This window comes from Bubalus kerabau, chromosome 7, assembly GCF_029407905.1.
Source record: "Bubalus kerabau isolate K-KA32 ecotype Philippines breed swamp buffalo chromosome 7, PCC_UOA_SB_1v2, whole genome shotgun sequence".
NCBI lineage: Eukaryota > Metazoa > Chordata > Mammalia > Artiodactyla > Bovidae > Bubalus > Bubalus kerabau.
The window spans coordinates 75,406,047-75,432,796 of NC_073630.1; the positions used below are offsets into that span (position 1 = coordinate 75,406,047).

Sequence of the window (26,750 nt, forward strand, 5' to 3'; positions counted from 1 at the left end):
CCCTGTGTACCCTCTGGGTTATATCTACATGGACACAGCTTCACAACATTCTTTCCACAGAATATGTTCCTCCATTTAAATACTTCCCTCTCCAGATCTTCTACCCATAGCACTCTCTGATATTCTCCAGGTACAAATATCTTTTCTATATTCCTTTTCCTCTTGTGCCATTTATCACTTTTACATATTTACAATTATTTGGTGTGCTCATCTCTTATTAAATTACAAACTTCTCAAGGATAGGAAATTCAGCCTCCCAAGAAACAGATACCATATTTTGCCCCAGTAGACACCTAGGAAATTCTTTGGGAGTAATGAAATGAATAACATTACAGGGAGCCCATTTTAAAAATAATTGGGACCCAGGAATTGATGGTGACTCTCCTGAAACAAAGGTCTAGATGAATTGCAGAAAGGGGAAGAGAGGAGGGAAAAAGACTTGTTGGAAGTGTCAGGAGCAAGCACAGAGGCTTTTTCTCTCACGGGTGATAGCAAATTTCTTAATGGAAGATGATCCCAATCAATAGAGCCAGACAGCTGATTTATGTAATGGAATCACACTGAAGGAGTGGTCTTCCCCTGCAGAGCCATGTGAAAGGGGAAAAGGGTTACTAGGCTAGGGAGACCAGCGGACTCCACAAGTGTATCTGCTGGTGTTCATAAATATGTTGCCCATCAACAAACCACAGGAGAGCTCCAGAGAGCAGCCTCCTTGAGCCTGGATGCTGGAGAGTGACGGTGGGGCTGGTGCGGCTGCTGTATTTTGGCTGCTGCTGCCGCTGCTGCCACTGGGCAGATACCGCAGTGAGGGGTCTGACCGCGCTGAGTGCTCTCAAGAGCCTGGGTCTGGCCAGGAGCGAGAAGTTGAGAGTGAGGGTTGGGAGGTGGGCAGGACTCACCAAGGAGCTGCAAACCAAAATAAGAAATCTAGGGAGCAGAAGGAGAAAAGAGAGTGAGCTGGAGCCAAGACCTCAGGCCAAGTGGAACTGGAGGAAATGTCATCATTGGTAAAGGAGGACTTGGAGAAGAAACTGTTTAAGCCACTCTCACAGAATCTGTACGAGTTTATTGAAATAGAGTTCTCGGTCCAGGACAGGTATTACCTCTGTGTGTCAGGTAATCTGTTCTTTCTGTTATCATTTCAAAATGTAAATAACCCTGAGAGGCTTAGATGATAGAGGGGCATTTGAGGGTGTTTACTTTCTATACAGTAACAGCCCATGTATCTTCTTGTGATAAAATTTAACTATGCCAAGATAAAGAATTTGGATTTTACAGCATTTTTGTAAGTGCTAAAATGTAAGGCAAAATGTATTGTATTAGTATTTTGGTTAATTGTTCAGAAATGAAACTGGGTATGTGCTTTTTCTGATCTGATTAGTCTCCAATCTTTTATTCAATTCACTTGCATGGCAAACAGTTTTATTTGTGTACGAGCTCATTTTAAAAAATTCAACAGAAAGCTCTCTGAATATTTTTAAACATATTGGATAACTGAGTTATACGGCTCTATTTCCAACCAGTCTGGAAACCAGCATTCTCTCTTTTCATGCTGGGAAAGAAAAAAAAAGACCTAAGATTTTCTTCTGAGGTTTATTTAGACTTCCTGGTGGGTTATTTTGAAAAGAGAAATGATCTTTTAAAAATTCTTTCTCACAGTATGCTCACAGAAACAATATTTTAATGGTAGAAATTAGTTCATGAAGATGGAACTTTAAGGAAATGTTCTCTAAACTATTCAACTAAAATATTTTTCCTCGTGTTTTAAACATTCATGAAAATTGTCCAAAGGTAGGTATAAGCTTTTTCACTTAATTATGATTTACCTAACCTGTAATTATTGTGCTGAACTTAGACAAAAATGTTTGTGCCACTATTGAATTTAATATACAGCATTTTCTTTTTTTAATCCATGATTTTTAATAGTTTTCAGGGGCTTAAGGAAAGAGATTAGAAAATCTAACTTTCATTGTACACTTTGCTTTTCAAGGCACACAGTTCAACATTTTCAGAAAGTCTATTATACTTCCCTTCCTGATACTTTGCTTAAAAGAACTTGCAAAAGTTGTCAAGAGAGAGTACTGTAAGAAAAGTAGAACATCTTTAAAGAAAGTGCTAAGAACGCTTTAAAATCCTATCATTTCTAACAGGTATACTAATATTTACTTAATAATAAGAATAATAAGATTTATCTTATACTTTACTTAGTATATTTTGCCAAATAAAAAGTGTGAGGCTTGGCATACCAGCCAGGTACAAAACTTCCTCAGTCCAGGAAAAAGAAAGTCAAATTATGGAAAAAGATCAAATGAAAAAATTTTAGAAACTGCATTATATTCAAACCATCAGATCACTATATCTTAAAATATTTTGACCTACTGTATTAGAGAAAATGCTTATTCCAACGTTAAAATTTAATAGTTAATTTTATTCCTATTGAAATTCTTTATAAAGCTAATTACTCATCATGTAACATTATAGTATATACACATTGTTTTAAATCCTATGAAAATAAAGCAATCATAATAATGTTTATGTATTTACCAGGAATGATTTAAATCTAATTTACTAGATGTATCTTAATGCCCCCCTCCAACAATATAATTAACTAAACTTGTTCTATCTGGCATGGGGAAAAAAACACTCCTAGAATTAAATTTTTGGAAATGGATGTAATTTTTCTTCCCAGTGTCCTCAAGTTCTGAGAAAGACACTGTGGGCTGGGGTCACCTGCTGTCTTTTTTCATAAATAACATGAATCCTTTTAATCAAGATTGGTTAAAAGGTGTTGGCATTGTTAACATGTGCAAAGGAAACCTCTTTAGGGGTCAAAGTTTTCACCTGAAAAATAATCAAATAAAGTAAGTGATCACTTTCATTAGTAAAATTCAATGATTCTCTTATGTAAGAAGGGAAAACCAAGATTGTCTCAGAGGTGAGGAAGAGGAGATGGTATTGTGATATTCCAGGTAAAAGTTAACATTAAAATTAATTTTCATTCATCAGTTTCATGACTCTCCTCTGTATCACGTCCATCAATTTGAGAGCACTTTTCCAAATGTAGCATCTCTTTATGACCATCTCAAATGCATTTAGACAGAACAGTAATTTAAAGTCAGAGTGATTCTTGCTAGTGCTAAACCTTTGGCTGTGCTTTACTCAGAAAATAACTCCATTGAGAGGAATCAGACAGGCCATATCTCAGTTGTGGAGGCAGATAACTCCAGATTTTGAAAGTTGGCCACCTTCTGGGAGTAGAGAGACACAGTTATGATTTCCTCTTTATAGCCTCTAATCCAGCAGTTCTAAATTTGTGAGAGCCAAGAGTCTAGGGTAGTTAAATCCCATTATACATTTCTCAGAATAAAGAAGGTATGTTTAAATAAATTACACTTTCTGTTTATCTGATCTGAGTCTGTCTTTTGCAGGGGTCTCCCAGCCAGGTGATTGCAATTTGCTGTTACCTGGATACTTTACTTTGTCAAGGTCTAAAAACAAACATTACAAATTTCTCTCCCTCTCTGTAGTTTGCTAGGACTTACCTTGGGAATTTCATGGCACCTCAGGGTTTACATGGTCATTTTCTCTTGGAATTGGCTTCACCTAACCCAGAATGTCATATCCTTGGAGTTAAAAGCAGCATTTTCTTATGAAGGAGGGAGGGGCTCTATCATGTGCGAGAACAAAAAGAGGCAGGTCACTTGTGCCATGATGAGAATGCAAATGAGTTAAGGAAATTCTGAAAGATTTGAAATTGCATAGAAAGCATTACCCATAATTGGATGGGAAGTAGCATTGCATGGTGGGATAGACCTTGGAATGCTAGGAGTCAGACAGAGCTGGAGTGAAATGACTGAACTTTGCCCACCTGCCAGCTATGAAATAAGGGGCAACACTATTACTTATTCAATTTAATATTCAATTAATATTCAATAACATCTACATTTGCACATGGACTTTCCTGGTGGCTCAGTGGTATAGAACCCACCTGCCAATGTAGAAGACGGGTTCGATACCTGGGTTAGGAAGATCCCCCGAAGGAGGAAATGGCAACTCACTCCAGTATTCTTGGGAAAATCCATGGACAGACAAGACTGGCAGGCTGCAGTTCACAGGGTCGCAAAAGAATTGGACACAACTTAACAATTAAACAACAACATTTGCACATAGTGTTCTCTCTTTTTAAAAATTTTATTTTTAATTAGAAGATAATTACTTTACAATGTTGTATTGGTTTCTGCTATACAACAATGTGCGGAGAAGGCAATGGCACCCCACTCCAGTACTCTTGCCTAGAAAATCCCATGGACGGAGGAGCCTGGTGGGCTGCAGTCCATGGGGTCATAAAGAGTCAGACACGACTGAGCGACTTCACTTTCCCTTTTCACTTTCATGCATTGGAGAAGGAAATGGCAACCCACTCCAGTGTTCTTGCCTGTAGAATCCCAGGGATGGGGGAGCCTGGTGGGCTGCCATCTATGGGGTTGCACAGAGTCTGACATGACTGAAGTGACTTAGCAGCAGCATACAACAATGTGAATCAGCCATAAGTATACATGTATCCCCTCCCTTGTGAACCTCCCTCCCACCCCCCTATTCCACCCCTCTAGATCCTCACAGAGCATGGAGGTGATGCTCTCTTCTTAAATCCTAACTAGGAAAAAAGCAAACTTGATAAATTATATTCCAAATAAATAAAAGGTAGGGTTATATTGTTAAAATATATAGGAAAAAAAGTATTGTGAAAACATATGCTTTGATGTAGAAATATAGTATATACTGTAAATAAATATTTATAATAAAAATAAAATATAAAGTAAATACATAGATATATATTTATGTTATATAGTTTATAAATAAATTATATACATATTGCAATACAGAGTATTTTTTAAGTATTCACATATATTTTGAAAAATATTCTCCATAGATAATTAATTTGAAAATAAACAGTATTTGCTAGAATTATGAAAACAGTACACATAAATTCTCCATACATATTACATTTTGATGTCAAAAAGAACTTCTCTGTGCATCAGAGAATTGAATAATTTTGTCAAATCATTTATAATATTAACAACAAGAGTTTCAAATAAGAATGTCAACAGGAAAAATAAAATACTAAAGACTAGGTGTTTTATGAAGCACAAACATTAATTTCTCATATTCCTGGAGGCTGGGAAATCCAAAACCATGGTGCTTGCAGGTTCTGTGTCTGGTGAGGATCTTTGTCCTCACTGACCCCTGTTTTCTCCCTGTGACCTCGCAGGGCAGAAAGGGCAAGAGAGCTCTCTGGGGTCTTTTTATAAGGGTATTAATCCCAATAATACCTTCCAAAGACCCCACCTCCTAATACCATAGACTTGACTTAAGGGTTAGATTTCAACACAGGAATTAGAGGGAATAAACATTAAATCTGTAGTATCCAGTTATTACCCCCAAATCAATCTGATTAAAATATTTCTAGATAATTTTTTTGAAAGCTATCTTTTTATTAAATCAATAATAACATTCTCAACAATCCCAAGACATAACTAATACATTAAAACATTTTCAGTGAGGCTTCTTGTCTTTAATATCTCACGGTAATTTCCCCCTATTACTTAATTTCAATGATGAAAGCAGTTATATAACTCTAGGATTATGAAATGATGGTAGTTTATGTGTTTAAAATATTTCTGTGCAGCTTACTTACAAGCTGCTTTTTTTCCTCTTATCTGCCAAATTATATTGGATCATTGGCCAATTTCTTTCCACTTAGCCTCCTGAATGACACTTTTACCATGAGTGACTATTTTACTATGATAATAGAGGCAATTATTAACAACAATGTTTATTACAAAATTAAAAGTGAAAATCAATGGTTGGCATGAGGTTAAGATGGTTATTCTGAAAATGCTAACTAAAATAATGACATTGAAGTAGGTTCATTCTGAAATTCCCTGGGTCTATAGATATCACTAAATCATAATTGGGCAGTAATACATCTGATGTCACTAAAACCAACTGTGCAACATTCTAACTACACAAACACATTTCTGTTTTAAGACCATGTGATAAGTTGCCACTTTGCCACCACATTGATGTGGATATGGCCACTTAATTTTAGCTGGCAGCAGAGCTCAAGCATGGAGATGAGGGGTTGGGTCCACTCCAACCTGAGCAGACTTCTTCAGCTCTTGGCTAAAGACAATTCTTGGAACCTCCTTGACTACAGAGGAGATTGTTTTGCCAAATCAAGGAGGATGTACTGTCTCTGTGCTGCATCATTGTATCAAAAAGTTAACTTTTAAAGCATGATTGCTGTTTTCTTAGTTTGTAGTTAGTGAGACAATGATCACTAATGTAAGAAAACTTGATAACTAGTAGATCCTACCTTCTTATCTCTTTCTTCACTCCCTCCCTTAGACCCATCTTTGCAGCAATCCCCAACCTTTTTGCCACCAGGGATCATTTCGTGGAAGACAATTTTTCCATGGACTGGAGCAAAAGAGGGATGGTTTAGGGATGATTCAAGCACATCATATTTATTGTGCATGTTATTTCTTATTATGACATCAGATCCAACCTCACATCATCAGGCGTTAGATCCCAGGGGTTGGGGACCCCTGCTTTATAGAACTGCTGAAGAAAACTTTCTAAAATATAAAGTTCAGCTTGACTGTTTACTTAAAGTCTTCAGTGACAACACAACCCCCTGTAAATCTCCCCACATATATAACTTTCAGGATGATATTTGAACTCCTTAGCCTAGCATTCTAGACCATTCAGGAACCAGGTCCTGCCTTCCCGTTTCCTATATCTATTCCCCCTACACGTCATGCCAACAGTGGTAAATGCCTGTGAGGACTAGAAGATTCGAGGATCTTACGCTTTTGTGCACATGTTGTTTCAGCACTCCCTGTACCCCTTTATTCATTCTGCTAACTCCCACGGCCCTTTGCAACTCAGAAAACCTGTCAAGAAGCTCTCTCAGGCCTCCAGTGGGATGCAGATATCCCTTCCCCATGCTCCTATAAGACCTGTTCATTCCTCGTTCACAGGACTGTAATCATGTGTTTTCTTTCTGAAGTCCCACACTTTGTAATCTCAGTGGGAACATGATGGTGCCGCAGAGGAATACATTTTTTCAATGCCTAGCCCAGGACTTTGTACAAAAGGGGAACTCAGATATCAAATTAATGAAACAAATCAGTGGGTCTGCAGTTAACGAGCTGGTTATCCTAACAGGTTGATGAGGCCATGAATTTGCTTCAGATGACATTTTTATACAGTATCCAGTTATTTCTCCCCATCCCCATCCTCTCCCACTTCCTAAGTAGCCAGTGAGACAGCTAGTGAGAACAAGAGTGTCATCACTTGATTCTGAGGGAGAGCCTTTGTCTGGACAGACAACAGCCTCTGAGAGCTTGTCCTTAGCAAGTATGACAGAGGCTACCATGTTTCCACGTCAACTCACCAACCAAATGGCTTCTTTTCTCCTCTCTTCCTTTCCTCTTCCCAAAGCTAACATCTACAACAGTGGAAGTAGATCTCTTTTAGGGCAGGAAAAGTAACACGAGCAGAAATCCACCAAGATTTCATACAATTTCAGAAGACTCACAGATTCTGAATCAGTTTTCTTACCCAGGGTTAAAAACTTCCACTTAAAACCTTCCACTCTAGGTCCCCTCAGGACATGCCCCTCAATCACTCCTTTGTCCTCAAAATATGAAATCCCTCCTCTTCTAAACTCTTGGAATATGTGCTCTAAATCATAGTCTTTATTCTCTTCCTATTTCTTGTTCTAAACCCTACATAACATAGCAACTGGTACACAGTAGGCACTCAGTGTTAGCCAGTCCAGGAAGGAGGCTTCTGCAAGCTGTCTTCTACGCTCCCCGTTATAGAGGAATTGCCCTCAGGGAGGAAATCAGTGATCTTCCCCAAGTCAGATTGAGTGCCAGAACTGAACTCTGCTTTTTACCCAACAAAGTGACTTCATGGGATTGTCTCCAAATCTTTGAAATTCTCTGTCCTTTTCATTTCTGTAGCATCTGTTGGGCTTATCTCTTTTTTGATGGCTCCTTCTTAGGCCTCTTGGCTGGCACCTTTTTTTTTTTTTTTTTTTCTCTACTCCATCTCACCTTTTTCCTCTGCTTTTTTCCCTATAAACCTTGTCTTGGAAAACTGTCTACACAGAAAAGTCCTAAGTCCATATCTCCATTCCTAACTATCTCCATCTCCATATCTTCATCTCCTTCTCTTCCCAGATACTTTATGGATCTCATCTGTATGTCAAAAACTAAACTCACTATTCTGCCCAACCAGTCCACCCTCCATACTTTTGTATTTTGATTTCCATCAAGTGTTGTCAATGCCTCATTTAAAATCTTAATTAGATTTGCTACTTCTATTTTTACTGCTCACGTCTTATGCCTAGATTCTAACAACCTCATAAAACAAAACAAAGACAAAAACAATTACTATAAACTAGGCAGTATCCTACATCATTTACATACTTTAATCTTTACACCCTGTGAGTTTGTATCACTCTGATGTTCACTTTACAACATGAGACAGCTGAGGTTTAATCTCTCTATGATTAAGTAATATGCTCAGACCACACTGTAAGAAGTGATGTCATGATTTGAATCCAGAATGTCTAATGCCAGAGCCCACTAAGATTTACTGCCTCTTCTATCAACCTCTAGTTCCTCTTTCTTTTCTTCTTCAATGTTCTTTGGCATCACTGATTCCAGAAAAATACTCCTCTAATGAGGTGCCACTGTATTAGTCTCTTGCTCAAGAAGGAAAGAGACTTAGTGAATGTGTGTTACTGTATGACCTTTCACTGAACTCCTGACACAGTGCCCCCTTAGATTTGTCAACCTGCTCAGACTCCCTTCTCTAGGAGACTGAGTTCAGGTCCATTGTGAACTCAAAGCTCAACTGATTGCCTTAATTTCAGTATCACCTGCACTTTCAGGGGATAACTAATCTCTTCACCAGCCCCAACTCTAGAGCCCCCAGTGTCCAGGCCAGACTCCCATCCTTCCCACCAGAGAGGGGACTCAACACCACAAGTCCACAATGGTTTCTGTCACTTTTCAAAACATTTTCACAACCTGGTTAACCTTATTCTTCATCATGTCCTAACACCAATTAATCTATACAATCCACTGTCTCTAATCCTACCTGGTGAAGTTCAGGGTCAGTTGTCCTCTCAGTTGGTCATACTGTCCTTCACCTAGAAATGCCTTCAGTATCATCCCTGCCTTTCTGAAACTGGACTAATTTAAAAGCTCTATCTCCAACTCTATTTCTTCCATAATTCTTTTCTTAACTTTTCCAATCCTCTTTCTTCTAAGAACTCCTGTTGAGCATATACTCTGTTCCAAATTGCTGATCTATTACTGTGACTATATTGTAATATATTGTTTTCATCTTAACTAGGAAGCAATGCCAAAGTGATACTTTCTAGAACCAAAAGACAGTCTTCCTCAAAGACAAATTCCAATCTCATTCTGAGGAGACAGAACCAGCCTGCAACACTCCAAGTGACATCAACCATCTTGAAAGCTTAAGATATTCAATTTTCACTGCCACTCCTCTATGATATAATTGTGTACCTTCATAATACATATTTTATATGACATGTCTGTTAGCCTTTTCTCTTCAACAAAACCATAAGTTACCAGAGGGCAGGCAATCATTTATCCTCACTGGCAATCGTAACAGTTCTATCTGGCAAATTGTGGATACCTAGGAAATACTCCCTTGATAACTCACTGAGAACTTTCAATTCAGGAGTTCTAACACCAAATGCTGATTCTCCTAGTGTGTTCGTATGAGACCAAACTCAACGATTTTAAGGCCAGAAAATTATTTCCCTTATGTCGTTCATATAATGTAAGCAATGCTTTTCCCCACACCCTTCAAAGTATAGTACTAAAGTTTTTGCCTCAATGGCACATTTCAAATACTAGAAGTTTAGATACACTCTGGAGAAGATTAAAAACCTCAAACAATACCAAATAGGTTAGTAAAAGCTGTGTTGCAAGCAATCCTACATCCAAAATCTCAGAGCAACTTTAAAAGAAAGTGTGCATAATATTATTTGCATGCTCTCTCTTCCACAGTTGGTTGCTGGGTGAGCTTTTGATATACTTTCCTGACCTCATTTTCTTATATTGTCATAAATTAAAATTCCAACTTGTTCTGGTAAACACTTTGGCACTGACTGTATGCTCACGCTAAGCCTCTTATTTCCTGCCCTGAGTTGAACTCCATCCTCCACCACAAAGCTCAGAGCTGAAAGCATAGAGCTCAGTGTTCTATCTGACAGACATTACCGCGGCTGTATGTGACCACAAATGTAGCAAAAATAAAGTTAACACACTGATAGAACAGTGAGCAAATTTGAGGGAACATTCATGAAGCGTCAGATACCTCAGAGTTCACAACTAGGGTGCAGATAAAATGCATGTTCAAGTTCATTATATGAAAAGGAGCTACATAAATACAGAAAACTATGACTTGGTGAATAATTTATTATTTTGCAAGAGTCTATGTAAACGAAGTCTTTTTCTGTCCTACAGTGACCAAAAATGAAGAAGTAAAAATAATTATGGTGAAACACTACAGAATAGGTTTAGATGAAAAATATGAAGTAACCAAAAAGTGGTCTTTGAATGATCTGCAGATGATCGATGGAAAAGAAGCAGATACAGTAAGTGTTATGTTTTGTAAGGGAGCTATGGAATCAATATGCTGGAGATCTTGATGGTCAATATCCTACTTCATACATTTTTGACATATACTGAGTGTCAAGATGACATATTGTTCTTAAGTAGTACGGTTTAATCTACTGGGATGATCTACTGGTTTGTTTTTTATGTTTCTATGAGTTTAAATTTGAATTTTGTCTATTAGATTTAAAAGTGTCTTTCCCAAGTGGTTCCTAACAGGTAAAACACAATCTTCTAGTCTGTTTTGAAACTTTAAATATCTGACACTTTCACACCACTCTCTCCCGATCCCAACTTCCTCCACAAGTTGTGGGAATTCCTTTCCTCACCTTCTTCAGATTTTACTGCCAGTTAGCCACTTGATCCTCCAGAAGGACTGATAACTCTAGGAAATCCTACAGCCTCAGTGTTGAAAGTAGGGAAAGAGAGTGTAATCTCTCTCGTGACCACTTGAAAGTGGTTCTCCCAGTCTCTCCTTAAATTCTACTGATGGAAAACTCATTACCACATGAAGAAGTCCATTCTATTTCTGAATTGCCATCCTTTATCTTTACATGTCCTACTTATGTTTTATTATTTTTTATATTTATTTGGCTGTGCCAGGGCTTAGTTGCAGCATGTGGGATCTAGCTCCCTAACCAGGGATGGAACCCGGGCCCCCTGTGTTGGGAGCATGGAGTCTTAGCCACTGGACCACCAGGGAAGAAGTCCTTCCCTACTTATATCTAACCCAAATCTGCTTCACTATGACATCCACCCATCAGTTCTAGTTTTGCCAACCAGAACAAACCAACCCTGCTTTCACATAGCAGCCTTTCCAATATTTGAAGCCAATTATAAGGTTCCCTCAAGTCTTCTCTTTTCTGGGTTAAATGTAACCATTCATTCTTTAAATGATATTCATATGAAAATTAAATAAGATAATATGACAGGACCATACAAACACTAAGAGGGAATAGCACTGTTGTTATTTTATGCAGTGACATTGCTACAACACCTTCCACTATGCTATTTTCTCTCCTCTGAAATGCTTGTTTCTCCAGAATTAAATACAATACTTTGGAGTTAGTGTGACCTGTAATTCCTTTGATCTGAATTCTTATTTCTATTAAACACTCAACTGAGCCCTCGGATCTTTTGGGCATGAATTGCCTCTTAACCTGATCTGCCATACCCTCTATGTACCTAGGATAAAATGTAAATAAAGGCCCTTGATCATCTGGCTCCTTCATCTCTGGTTATTCTCCCTAAAACTTTATAGAGTGAAAGTACCGACTCTCGGGGCTTAGAATGCCAGTCACCTCCATCCCTCACCCCATTCTTAGATTCTCCTTGAAGTAAAGTCCTACTCACGTCCCCCAGCCCTACAACCCCATTGCGTTATGGATGTAAATAATCCAACAAACTGCAGCTGTTGGCTTACTCTGTCTCCCCTCTGAATAAAAAACTGCAACCCTTACTTTTCATCTTCTATTGTAGCCTTCTGCCTAACACATATTAGGGACTCAAATACTTCTGATATTGTTGGATGAATTAGAATTTAAGCTCACTTATTCTTCATCCTATTCAATGTCATACTCTTAGTTTGGTCTATTGTTCCCACCTATCAAACCTTCTAATATTTTGATTCGCTAACCTTCACTGTAGTATGGTGCAGGTTTAATTTGAACAACATTTAGCACTTCATTCAAGTCAGTAATAAAAATGATGAAGCAGGCACACCTAAGAATACCTTTGGGTAATGACAGGTTATCATGACTACTACTATTATTACCATTACTAGTATGTACTGCTACATGCTACCATCTCACACTTAGTAAACGGTTATCAGATGACAGGGACCAAAAAAGCTCTTTCTAGACATAATTTCATATAATTGTCACAACCCATGAACTAGATTCTAGCATGACTCCTGATTTACAGATGAGGAACATGAGACATGAAGAGATTAACTGACTTGCCCAAGGTCAAATACCTACTTTAGTGACGGAGGTGGATTTTTACCTCCAAATCTATTAATTCATTTTCTTTGGACTTGTTGTTTACCATTTGTACAAATTTTTATATTTGTTTATTCACTGAGAATTTATGGTATATTAGGTCTTGCTAAGCTCTGATGATAAGTGGCAAGTTAGATGGACACAAGCACTTAATTCTGCCTCACTTATCTAGTCTGAATATCAAAATTTTACCCTTAAGATCTTTACTGAAATCAATACATGTTATCTGCTGTTATCTTCCAGGAATCCTGTTTTTAAAATTTGGTATATTTGACAGGACTTCTTGGTGAAAGTATGCTGGATTTCATTACTTTCTTTCCTAAGTAATCACATAGCATTTTTTCTGGCAAGACATTCTACCTAAACATTCAACACTTTAGGAAATAAATATTTTGGGCATGTCAATATGCTGGAACATTACATGGCCATTAAAAATCATGTTTCCAAAAGAATACCTCAGAACACAATTGTTCGTCATTTAATACATCTTGTAAAAGTCACCTGATACAAAACTCTTCTATAGTATTATCTTGTTTTACATATTTAATCTATCATAGTATCAAAAACTTCAAAGCTGAACCTCAAATTTTAACACAAAAACATATAGATGTGTGTGTATGCATATATGAAACTAACCAGTACTTTAGCAATAATTATCTTTGTATGAAAAGATTATTATAATTTTTAAATTATTATCTTCTTTCTACTTTTATGTATTTGCCAAAAGTTCTGTGTTGCATTGAATTTTATCAGAAATCAATGTCAATTTCATTAATATGTAGTTTTAGGAATTAACCATTCCCATTTATTTATTTATTTATTTTTACCATTTTCTTCTTTTGTTATAAGTCCTCAAATATTTACTGATGTCATAATTATTTTCTACGAGCTTGGTCAGTGCCCAGGAATGTATTAATCAAGACTGTCAACTCAGATACACTGGAAGCAACTAAGTCTGCTCTATTTTATCCTCAACTTTCTGGCATTTAATTTCATCTTTATGTTGTTGATTCTTCCCTTTCACATTTGAAGATCATTATCTTTCATAGTGAACTAGATAGATACAAAAGAGAAGTTGAACATTTTTAATTTTCTCATCTCTTCAGGACCTAAAATATTAAACTGTCAGAAGAAAACCTGTAATATCCAAAGTGTAGTTCTTTTAAATATTTCTTTCCTGTGGATGAAGTAAAAATATCTCAATTGTTCTGGGAATTTCCACTTCTCTTCCCTCTTGTAATTGAATCCTCAGGAGTCAGCATTTATTATATTTTTCTCAATAGCAATGATACAGTTTTAAAGAGAGCTAGTTCAAGCCAGAAAGTTGTCAACTTTAAAATGGAATGGAATTGAAACTGAAGTCAATTTATGTTGCAGAAATCAAAATGATGGGGGACTTGGAGACTGTTGTGGTGCAACAGGAGAGAGGATGATGTAGCAAGAAATGGGGCTGGGCTGACTGAGAGCTTGGCTCTCATCTTGGCTCTGCCGATAGCTACATGTGTGACCTGCGCTATAACCCTCTGGAAACTTATCATTCACAAGAAGAATTGATGCTTTTGAACTGTGGTGTTGGAGAAGACTCTTGAGAGTCCCTTGGACTGTAAAGAGATCCAACCAGTCCATTCTAAAGGAGATCAGCCCTGGGATTTCTTTGGAAGGAATGATGCTAAAGCTGAAACTCCAGTACTTTGGCCACCTCATGCGAAGAGTTGACTCATTGGAAAAGACTCTGATGCTGGGAGGGATTGGGGGCAGGAGGAGAAGGGGACGACAGAGGATGAGATGGCTGGATGGCATCACTGACTCGATGGACATGAGTCTGAGTTAACTCCGGGAGTTGGTGATGGACAGGGAGGCCTGGCATGCTGCGATTCATGGGGTCGCAAAGAGTCGGACATGACTGAGCGATTGATCTGATCTGATCTGATCTGATATTATAATCTATTATAAACAAGAGATTACAGGATGAACTATGAGATTCCCTTTTAGCTCTATCACAAGAAAGAAAGAGAGAGAAAGGGGAAGAGGGAGAGAGGAAGGAAGGAAGCAGGGAAGGAAAGGGAGGGATGGACAGATGTGTATTCTGTGTTCATGCCTGCTTGAAGTGAAGTCGCTTAGTCGTGTCCGACTCTTTGCGACCCCATGGACTGTAGCCTACCAGACTCCTCGGTTCATGGGATTTTGCAGGCAAGAATACTGGAGTGGGTTGCCATTTCCTTCTCCAGGGGATCTTTCCGACCCAGGAATCAAACCCAGGTCTCCTGCATTGTAGGCAGACGCTTTACCGTCTGAGCTAGCAGGAAAGCCCCATTATTAGGCTAATGGAAAAACTTAATCCTCTGCAAATATTTCAAAAACATAAAGCATATTTTCTACATGACAAGGAGCAAATGGTTCTGTGAGGAAACTACATAAGAAGTGTGATTAGTATCTGGTGATGGAATGGGTGTGATTTCCTTTTGTTGAGATTCTCTGCACAAGTGTCTTTCAACTGGCAATTATGACAGGAAACATTTTGCAAGATGTGAGTTGGGGAAATGCGCTTAAAATCACATCACTCGTCTACATTCTTTAAATATTGCTTTGTTTTTAAAAAATTGTAATAGTGCAAAGCAAGGTGGTATTACCACCAGTATCATAACCTCTGGTGGCAGATCTGGGAAAAGGAACCATCATTCATTAAGCTCATTAAGCTCCATCCTAGTGTCACAGTTGATATGATTAACCTCATGTAAACTTCATAGCAATCCCATCTAAACGTGAAGGCCCAATCTGATAAGGATCTTGCCCATGGTTATATCAGTGTCAAAACAGTGGTCTAACTTTAAAACCCTTGTTCTTTTTCCTGCCTTCTGCAAGAATTTTCCTATTAAAAAAAAAATTACAATATATAAATTGTTTATAAACTTTACACACTATACAGTAACACATTATTAATACTGTTGTTTGGTTTTGTCTCTGCTTCCTTATCATTTAGGACAACGTTTACCTCCACTTCACTTTTTCCCTTGTGTTCAATTAGTAAAGAATTTGCCTGCTATGTGCAAGACCTGGGTTCAATCCCCAGGTTGGGAAGATACCCTGGAGAAGGGAACAGCTACCTAATCCAGTATTCTGGCCTGGAGAATTCCATGGAATGTATAGTCCATAGGGTCCCAAAGAGTCAGACACGGCTGAGAGAACTTCACTTTCACTTCACTTTCAGCTCAGTTCAACATGTGTTTGTTGAGAAATTTATTGTTGTCATGGATAAGCACCAGGAACACGAAAGATAAATGATTCAAAAACTCTGCCCTCAAGGAGAGTTAGAAGTTAGGCAGATAATGAATTTGAAAGCATTTTGTAAATTGAAAAAGCACTTCATAAATGCAAGGTATTGTTATTACTACTATTAGTAACAGTAGCAGTTATTATTATTTTACCATGTAGACCTAGATCAGATTTGATGCCTACTTTTCCCCAAAACATCTCCACTAGAAGTACAGAGCCTAACTCAATCCAATGAGTCAGTGTCAAATTGTCAGTTTCAGTCAAATGATTTAATGAACCTTGTCATTAACTTTAAAAGTAATTCCTTGCTATTAACTTCAAAGCCAGCAAGTTGGTGACCTGCCTACCTGCTGCCTGCCTGCTAAGTTGCTCTAGTTGTTTCCGACTCTGTGCAACCCTATGGGCTGTAGCCTGCCAGGTTTCTCTGTCCATGGGATTCTCCAGGCAAGAATACTGGACTGGGTTACCATTCCCTTCTCCAGGGGATCTTCCTGACCCAGGGATCAAACCGCATCTCTTGCATCTCCTGCTTTCACAGGCGGGCTCTTTACCACTAGCACCACCTGGAAAGTTAGAGACTTAGCAAGTATGCATGCATGTATGCCAAATGCTGATTCTGTATTTCCCCCTTCTATCACTGAAATAGCAAAAAGGACCAACTTGCTAGTTGAGAAAAGGTTTCTCCTTTTCTCCCCTGTGGAAGTCTGCTAAGTGGGTTTATTATTCTCCAGCCCCTCCATCCTCTCCAATTCACTACCCTGGAAAGATTTGATAACTACACATTCTAACATATGTTTTATTTGCATATTTAAAAATAAAAGATGCTTCAAAATGATCTTTATTATTGTTATTCTTTTTAGAAGCAATATGTTTGAACCAGATAGCTTTGGAAAGCTCATTTCTAGATTTTTTGAAATATGTTTGATATCTTACAATCAATAAGCATACAAAAGAATATGAGAGAATCCAGGAAATCTAGCTACTTTCTTAGCTACAAACAAAATCTTGGCTCTCTTTTTCTTCTAGGACAATCCATTCTTTGATCTGCACTTCAAGAAAGTGTACAGTTTGGAAGCATATAGTTGTGCTTCGAAATATGCCTTTGCTCGGACTGTAAACAAGCTGAATCATGCATACCTCAAGAAGGACTTACAGATCGTGAACTTTGATTCTACTTACATTAATGATGATTCCATTTGGTCCTCCAACAACAAGGATTGCTTGGTCCTTATGAGAATATGCTTCTATGCCTTCAATTTAGTGTGCTTGTCCCTGTGTCCTCTGCCGCTCTGAATACATATACTATGTTCCTTCATCAGTGTTCTATGAAAATGGTTCCCTAAGTAAATATTGATAGTCATAATTTTGTTTTTTCCCTTTATCGGTGACTATTATTTATATGAAAATAAAGTGATGCTTTGTGAATTGTCGTGAAATGTGCTTTAATGCAGTCATTCAATATTTGGGACTCTTGCCTATGTGTTCTTTGGTAACTTTGGAAGGAGTTAGATGGTGTTGCCTAAAGTAGTATTCTACGAAGGGGTATCAAGAAGTATCTTGAAAGACCAAAATAAGTAGAAATGCATTCCATGTTCGTGGATAGGAAGATTTAATATTGTCAAGATGTCAATACTACCCAAAGCAACCTGCAGATCAGTATAATCCCTATCAAAATTTCAATGATTTTTTTTGCAGAAATGGAAAAGTCAATCCTCAAATTCATATGGAGTTACAAGGGGCCCAACATATCCAAACAATCTTGAAAAAGAAGTACAAAGTTAGAGGACTTACCTCTCCCAGTTTTAAAACTTGCTACAAAGGTACAGTGATCAAAGCAATATAGTACTGGCATAAGGACAGATATATAGACCAACGGAATACAATTGAGAGTTCAGAAAAACTCTTACCTCCATGGTCAACTGAGTTTTGACTAGGGTATCAAGTTCATTCAAAGGAAAAAAAGACAAATCTCTTCAACAAATGGTGCTGGGGCAAAACTGGATATCTACATGCAAAAGAAAGAAACTAAACTCCTATCTTACACTTTAAACATCCTTAAAATGGATTAAAGATTTGACTGTAAAACATGAGAGCATAAAACTTCTAGAAGAAAACATAGGAGGAAAACTTTAGAACCTTGGATTTGGCAATGGATTTTATGACATCACAATGAACAACAAAAGAAAACAGATAAATTGGACTTCAACAGAGTTCCTTTTGCATTAAAGAACATTATTAAGAAAGTGAAAAACAAACCTACAGAATGAAAGAAATTATTTACAAGTTATATATCTGATAAGAATCTGATACAAAGAATTCCTACAACTCAGTAACAAAAAGACAAATAACCCAATTTAAAAATAGACAGGAAATGCGAATAGATATTTCTGCAAAGAGGTACAATAAGCACAAGGAAAAAAAAACTCAGCATTATTATTCATTAGAGAAATGTAAATAAAAACCAAAATGAGATACCACTTCACCACTACTAGAATACCTATTAAAAAAAAATACAGAAAACAAGAAGTGTTGGGAAAGGTGTGGAGAAATTGAAATTCTCTTACATTGCTTGTGGGAATGTAAAATGCTATAGCCATGGTGGAAAACAATTTGCCTTTTCCTCAAAAAGCAAAACACATAATTACTAAACAACCCAGCAATTTTTCTCGTATTGTCCTAGGTATATACCCAGAGGAATTGAAAGCAGGGATTTGAACAGATGTCTGTACACCAATGTTCATTGCAGCGTTATTCACAGTAGCCAAAAGGTGAAAACAACCCAAGTATCCATCAACAAATGGATGGATAAACAAAATGTGGTATATTCATACCATGGAATATTATTTTGCCATACAACATGGATTAATACTGAAAATATGTGAAGTGAAATAAGCCAGTCACAAAATGACAAATATTACATGATTCTACTTAGATGAAATACCTAGAAGCAAAATTAGAGACAGAAATTAGATTAGAGATTGCCAGGGGTTGGGAGAAAGAAGGAATGGGATGTTACTGCTGAATAGTTACAGCGTTTCTTTTTGTGATGATGAAAAAGTTTTGGAGATATATGGTGGTAAGGATTACACAACATTGTAAATGTAGTTAATGTTGCTGAATTACATATTTTTAAATGGTTAAAATGGCTAATTTAGTGTTATAAATATACTTTAGTTTTTAAAAATAACAATGTAATATGCTAAAAAAAAAAAGTCCAATTATATACTTTAAATGGGTGAGTTGTATGATGTGTGAATTACACATCAATAAAACTGTTAGAAAAAAAGAGCTACTTTAAGTCTACTAGAAGAAAACATGGGTGAATTTTTTTATAAACTAAGAGTAGGGAAAACTCCTAACTATCAGTCAAATTCAGAAAAAAAAAAGAAAAAATGATTAACCACATAAATCAAAACCACAATGAGCTGTCACTTCCCACCAGTTAGGATGACTACCAAAAAGACAAGAAATACCAAGTGTTGAGAAGGATGTGAAGAAAAGGTAACCCTCATGCACTGTTGGTGGGAATGTAAATTGGTGCAAACATTATGGAAGTTTCTTAAAAAGCTAAAAATATAACCAACATATGATCCAGCAATTCCACTTCTGGACATTTAAATACCCAGAAAATGAAAACACGATCACAAAAAGATATATATACCCCCATGTTCACTGCAGCATTATTTACAATAGTCAAGATATGAAAACAACTATCAATAAATGAATGGATAAAAAAAAATGTGACATACAGGCGCACACACACACACACACAAAGTGGACTATTATTCACGTAAAAAAAAGAGATGAAATCTTGCCATTTGCTACAACATGGATGGTTCTCAAGGGCATTATTCTAACTGAAATAAATCAGACACAGAAAGACAGATAACAGATGATCTCTCTTACATGCAGAATCTTAAAAAAGGAAGAAAGAAGATACAGATAACAGACTGATGGTTGCCAGTGGTGTAGAGTGGCTGGTAGTGGGAGAAATGGGTGAAGGGGGTCAAAGGTAAAAAGAAAAAATAATTACAATAAAGTAAATAAAAATGAAAAGTTTATAAAATAAGATCAGCTTCCTGAGTTAGGTAAAGGGAAGGAAAACAAAGGGAAAAAATTTAAGGTATATATGAAAGTGGAAGTGTTAGTTGCTGCTCATTTGTGTCCGACTCTTTTGAGACCCCATTGTGTACAATTGCTTGCCTTAATTAACTTTTTCAATTATCTGGAGAGCTGTGAGGAAAGGATCTATCCCAGGCACCTCTCTTTGGCTTGTAGATAGCTGTCTTCTCCTGGTGTCTTCACATGATCGTCCCTCTTTGCAAGTAACTCCATCCAAATTTCCTCTTTTTATGAGGATAATAGTCATACTGGGTTAGAGCCCACATTAATGATCTCATTTTAATTTGATTACCTCTATGAAGAGTTTGGGCTTCCCTGGTGGCTCAGATGGTAAAGCGTCTGCCTGCAATGCTAGAGACCTGGGTTTGATCCCTGGGTTGGGAAGATCCCCTGGAGAAGGGAATGGCAATCCACTCCAGTATTCTTGCCTGGAAAATCCCATGGACCGAGGACTCTGGTAGGCTACAGTCCATGGGGTCGCAAAGAGTCGGACACGACTGAGCGACTTCACTTATGAAGAGTTTATCTCCAAGTAAGTCACTTTCTGAGATATCGGGGGTTGGAACCTCAACACATGAATTGGAGAAGGTGGCAGCAGGTGGGGGAAGTCTGGGGCACAATTCAACCCGTAACACTGAGGAGCTGACTGGAATACACCTAAATGCAGTGTGGCGTCCTGGATTGGAAACTACAACAGAAAAAGGTTATTGGTGGGAAAATTGGAGAAATCTAAATCAGATCTGTAATTTAGTTAGTGACATTATACTAAAGTACATGCCTTCAGTTTTGATAATTGGCCATGGTTGTGCTTATTTAACTTCTATGCAGAGTACATCATGAGAAACGCTGGGCTGGAAGAAGCACAAGCTGGAATCAAGATTGCTGGGAGAAATATCATTAACCTCAGATATGCAGATGACACCACCCTTATGGCAGAAAGTGAAGAGGAACTAAAAAGCCTCTTGATGAAAGTAAAAGAGGAGAGTGAAAAAGTTGGCTTAAAGCTCAACATTCAGAAAACGAAGATCATGGCATCTGATCCCATCACTTCATGGGAAATAGATGGGGAAACAGTGGAAACAGTGTCAGACTTTATTTTGGGGGGCTCCAAAATCAGTGCAGATGGTGACTGCAGCCATGAAATTAAAAGACACTTACTTCTTGGAAGGAAAGTTATGACCAACCTAGATAGCATATTCAAAAGCAGAGACATTACTTTGCCAACAAAGGTCCGTCTAGTCAAGGCTATGGTTTTTCCTGTGGTCATGTATGGATGTGAGAGTTGGACTGTGAAGAAGGCTGAGCGCCTAAGAATTGATGGTTTTGAACTGTGGTGTTGGAGAAGACTCTTGAGAGTCCCTTGGACTGCAAGGAGATCCAACCAGTCCATTCTAAAGGAGATCAGCCCTGGGATTTCTTTGGAAGGAATGATGCTAAAGCTGAAACTCCAGTACTTTGGCCACCTTATGCGAAGAGTTGACTCACTGGAATAGACTCTGATGCTGGGAGGGATTGGGGGTAGGAGGAGAAGGGGACGACAGAGGCTGAGATGGCTGGATGGCATCACCGACTCGATGGACGTGAGTCTGAGTGAACTCCAGGAGTTGGTGATGGACAGGGAGGCCTGGCATGCTACAGCTCATGGGGTCACAAAGAGTCGGACACGACTGAGCAACTGAATTGAACTGAACTGAACCATTATGTTATGTTTCTTCTCTCTCTGCCTTTGCCTTCTCTTTTTTCCCCCTATTCTTTTAAAGTTTAATTCATCTTCAAGCCAAAATGTCTTTAATTCTCTAGTCTCTGTCTTATATTTTTTCTTTATTCCTCTTTTACCTAAGCTACTGCAGTTTGAAATTCCTAGCACCTAGTTGCCAATACTAGCAGAATCATGCATCCAGGCATTCAGGTTTATACCACATAAGAGGATTATATCTAAAAGATAAACCTTGAAAAACCTAATTGAGATGACAATTTAGAGGTAAAATCCATAATTTGAGGCCACTCAGTTTGGAATGACTGGAAGAGCTCCCTCCTTCATGAACTCCTGTCTGCACTCATGGAGAGTACCAATGAACTAGCATACACTCTAACAATTGTCCACACTCTCACTTGACCATAGTCTGAGCATTTCTTTGTATCAGCTGCCTATTTTCACAAAATGCCATGTAACAAACAACTCTGAGTGGCTTATAAACAATAAGCTTTTAGCTCTTGCTCATGCATCTTTAGGTTTGCTGGAATATGATTGATCTAGGCTGAGCTGGGCTGGACTGGGCTGGGCTAGGCTCCAAGCTTCAGATTGAATTCAGGTTTGCTCCACATCTCTCTTCCACCTTTAACCAGTTACTACTCAAATTCATCATTCGTATGGTCAAATACAGCAACACAAAGGGCAAATCCAACTGTGCAAGCATATTTCAAACATCTGTCCCCATCATGTTCACTAACAGCCCACTAGTCAAAGGAAGTCACTACGCCAAGTCCAAAGGCAAAGTGCAGGGAAGTAGATTCCATGCACTGTGAGGTCTTATCAAGGATGTGAATGTGTAATAGGAACACAAGGGAATGATAGAGACCAACAACTCAGTCTGTTAACAACAAACTCCTCATGTTGCTTTTCTTGCTCCCCTGCTACTCTCAGAAGTCTGAGCCCTCTGACTTTGTCTCCTTACCTAGATGGAGTTGGGAGTTTGGCTGTCTGCCTGGGCTCTGGAAATCTCCCTTAGGGGGAGTTTTTCAGGTTGTGAAGTAATATACTACCAACTTTTTTTTAACTTTAAAAAAGGCATGCTTCTTTAAAATTCATATCAAGGTATTGCATAAGCAAGGAATTGACAGCCCCACAGAGGGGATATGTCCACAGTCACCAGTTTTCATTCCAAGGTCCTCAACTGTATATTTTCAACCATAAAAGAAAATGAAATATTGCCATTTGGAGCAACATAGATGGACCTAGAGAGTACTATACTAAGTAAATTAGAAAAAGAAAGACAAATACTATATCACTTGTATGTGGAATCTAAAAAAAAATACAAATGAATCTATGTATAAAACAGAAACAAACTCAGACATAGAAAAAATTTATGGTTCCCAAAGGGAAAAGGAAGAAGGGGAGGAATAAATCAGAAGTATGGGATGAACAGAAACAAACTACTATACATAAAATAGATTAGCAACAAAGGATTTACTGTATAGCACAGGGGACTATACTCAAAATCCTGTAATAAACTACAATGGGAAATAATCTGAAGATATTTATACACACACACACACACACACACACACATATATATATATATGAAAAAAAACTTTCATCTTTCAGTTCCTTGTAGCACATAGTATAGTACCTGCCCTAATAGATGTCTTATAAATATAAAAATGAGATGTTTAGCAGACCAGATTTGTTTTGTAACAAAGAGAACTTTTAAGCAAGTAGCAAATGTGTCTATGATCCATAAGCCCACTGACTCATTGACCATGAAGTCTGGTTGTGGGAGAAGCTTGCAAGCTTTCAACCTGGGGATAAGAAGAGCCCAGTACTGACAAAGGAGAACTGATGGAACACAGACTAATATTTTTCCACAACCTCTGAGAAAAGCTTATTCATGAGCCAAGAGCAACCATTTATCCCTTCTTGGGGAAATTTGAGCCAAGAAATTATAAATTCATTATGTCCCAGATACTATAGGGATGCTTAAAAACAATTTTTAAAAATCTTATGTAATATCTTTTAATCATCTCATTCTCTACCCCTAAAATCCTACTTAAAACTTCACTGCAAGTAGCGTGGTAATTGTCAGGGACTGGGAGAGGGGAAATGAGGATTTATTGTTGAACGAGTTTCAGTTTTGCAAGTTTTAATATTTTGCCTGAAGATTCTAGGGAAAAACAGGTAACAGGCTTATTGCAAAAGTACCAGAGTTAATGCACAATTCTAGGGGGAAAAGCAGTCTTGGGGACTCTCCTAGAAAGCCCTTGACCCTCAAGGGCCTTCATCAGTGGTACAAATTACTTATCTATACTGCTTGTCACTAAGTAACAATAACACCAACAAAACCTTATCTTTGTACAGTCTAAATGCCACTTATCAGAAAGTTACTTACTGACTGGTGTTTAAACATTGATTTTCCATAAAAACAAACACAGTCAAGCTATTTAGTATTTATCTTGATTTGCTTACACTTGTAGGGTGCATGTCTAGGCTTGCCAACAGCATTGCTCCTAAATTCCTCAAGTGCGAAAAGGAGAAAAATATTGTGTCCAGGACCTGACCTGAGTGTATTAACAAAGTCACTCTGAGAATCATTAACCTCTACTTCAAGCCAAAATATGTGGTGTATTTTTGTCCATAAAAGTGGTCAATTCCCAGAAGAGATTCCAAATTAGGTGAGAGATATCTCTGCACTTCTGAGAGAATCTCTGCAAATATAAATAGGGAGCTTAGCCATGTGCCTTTTATTATAATATCACCCTATAATACATACATTGAATAAGGCAACTGCATAAAAAAAGCTTGACAATACAATGTGATTCTGCAAGTCAACTTCTGCCTTCCTTATGGTATTTGTATGTCTTTTTTATTATTTTTCTATCTTGTTCAATGTGCATCTATATCTGGTTAATACTTATTTTTAGTATTTATTTAATGAATAGCAATACAGATACTTACCATCCTCATTTAGTGTCTACCTGACTTCCTTCTACAAGGCTGTAAAGAAATGGAAAGTATCCTGTGGGGATATTTACATCTGTTTCTAATAAAAAAAAACAAAACAAGCACTGACTGCTTTTTGTGTATTACAGCAGATGCTCTTCTCTCATGCTGTCACTGTTGAGGCCATTTATAAAGAAAGAATCTGGAAACTGGAGCACTATAATCCTCATTGCCCCAAAATAATTTTCTTGGTGTTCTTTGTGTCAATACCAATGGTCTGACATCTCTGAAAAATTGTTCTTCCTTCATTAGACGGGTATGTGCATAATGAGCTATAAGAAAACAAAGCTAAGAAATAGAAAAGAGAAACATCAAAGTAGCTGATGTAATAAAAAGTCCCCAAAATTAGGAATAAGAAAAAAATGAGATTACATAAACCCATATGATTTCTTCAAATGTGTAAAGACTCCTTGACCTAATACCCAAAGTCAATAACTCAAATTAAGCGTCAGTGAGGACTGCAAAACTGTCTTATCCCTCAATCTGCTTCTGTGAGCTCTATGGAGTTTTCCACTAAAGTCCACAAAGCCCACCCATTTGTACTTCACCAGGCAGAGTCCTGGGTTTAGCAGGACATGTCTTTCCTTCTTCCTCAGGGCTTTCAACCTGAGATAAAGGGACTCCCCCTCTCCCACCAAAAGCCAGCTTCCCTGGTGGCTCAGATGGTAAAGTGTCTGCCTGCAACATGGGAGACCCAGGTTCAATCCCTGAGTTGGGACAATCCCCTGGAGAAGGAAATGGCAACCCACTCCAGTATTCTTGCCTGGAAAATCCCATGGACAGAGAAACCTGGTAGGCTACAGTCCATGGGGTCGCAAAGAGTCAGACACAACTGAGCGACTTCACTTTCACTTTCCTCTCCCACCAAAATGGGTGAAATGAGTGCAGGTTACTCTGAGGGTTCTGAAATCAAGTCTCCACAAGCTTCATACCTCTGCTTTATTGGTGCAGATATTGAGAGTGATTTCTCTGAGGAAACAATTAAGTTTCTGCCAATATTATTAGGTAATTTTGCCTATATTGTTCAAATATCAATATTCACTTTTCTCAGAGACTTCCCTAGTAGTGCAGTAGCCAAGACTCTGTGCTCCTGATGCAGGGGGCCCACGTTGCATCCCTGGTGGGGAACTAGAACCTGCATGCTACAACAGAGGTCAAAGTTCCTGCATGCTATAAGACCGGGTGCCGCCAAATAAATAAATACTTTTAAAAAAAAGAAAATAAACTTGCAAAAAATATTTGCTACTCTTGGTCATTTATAATAACTTTCCCCTTGGAACTCATTAACAATGAAAAGTTTATTTCATGCTATCCAAATACAAGATTGTATCCTATATGACCATGTTAATATATGTGGCCTTCAGCCTATGAAAGGGAAGCAGGACCTCAGGGCCTGAGAGACTATTTTTCGTCTTTTGAGAACATAAATCTACCCAACTTAATTTTCTGAACAACCTGTATGTAAATAATAGCTACCATTTATTATATGCCAAGTAAAGAGCAAGAGCGTTACATGAAATATATCTCAGCAAATTGTAGGACAGTCCCAAAAGATGGTGATTATTATCTTAAACTTACAGATAGTAAACTAAAGCTCAGAAGTTATTTCCATGTTGTCATTAAACTAATAAAGACCGACTGGAGCCCAGGTCTGCATGACCCCCGCAACTGTGTACTTTCCACTATCTTATGCTGCTTCCCAAGTCTACTTTATGCAGAGGACTATAGTAATATGAAGAGACATTCACTGAAATATTACTATGTGTCCGTGGGCTAAATAATTAATCTTTCTCTTCATTTTCTAATCTTTAAAATGAGGATAATAAAGATTCATACCTCATTAGTTATTAGTAGTTATTACATGTAAAGTGAGATGAATGCAATTGTGCAGTAGTTTGAGCATTCTTT

At 37.8% G+C, this 26,750-nt stretch overlaps 1 protein-coding gene across 2 annotated transcripts; it reads left to right on the forward strand.

Moving 5' to 3' along the window:
- The first annotated feature begins 629 nt into the window (after positions 1-629).
- Positions 630-17,354, forward strand: EXOC1L (exocyst complex component 1 like). 2 transcript variants are annotated; one of them, XM_055587464.1, is made up of 4 exons: positions 987-1,116; positions 1,660-1,791; positions 10,581-10,711; positions 17,030-17,354. In XM_055587464.1, the coding sequence occupies exons 3-4, from the start codon at positions 10,610-10,612 to the stop codon at positions 17,294-17,296; spliced, it is 369 nt and encodes a 122-aa protein (XP_055443439.1). In that variant the 5' UTR covers positions 987-1,116; positions 1,660-1,791; positions 10,581-10,609; the 3' UTR covers positions 17,297-17,354. The 2 variants fall into 2 exon arrangements, with proteins under 2 accessions (XP_055443438.1, XP_055443439.1); XM_055587463.1 differs by lacking the exon at positions 1,660-1,791 and having other exon boundaries at positions 630-1,116.
- Positions 17,355-26,750: the final 9,396 nt, after the last annotated feature.

Coding starts and splice junctions, on each gene's coding strand:
- EXOC1L (XM_055587463.1), top strand. CDS start 996: ATGTCATCATTGGTAAAGGAGGACTTGGAGAAGAAACTGTTTAAGCCA. Junction 1,117..10,580: donor GTATTACCTCTGTGTGTCAG/GTAATCTGTTCT, acceptor TCTGTCCTACAG/TGACCAAAAATGAAGAAGTA. Junction 10,712..17,029: donor ATGGAAAAGAAGCAGATACA/GTAAGTGTTATG, acceptor TTTTTCTTCTAG/GACAATCCATTCTTTGATCT.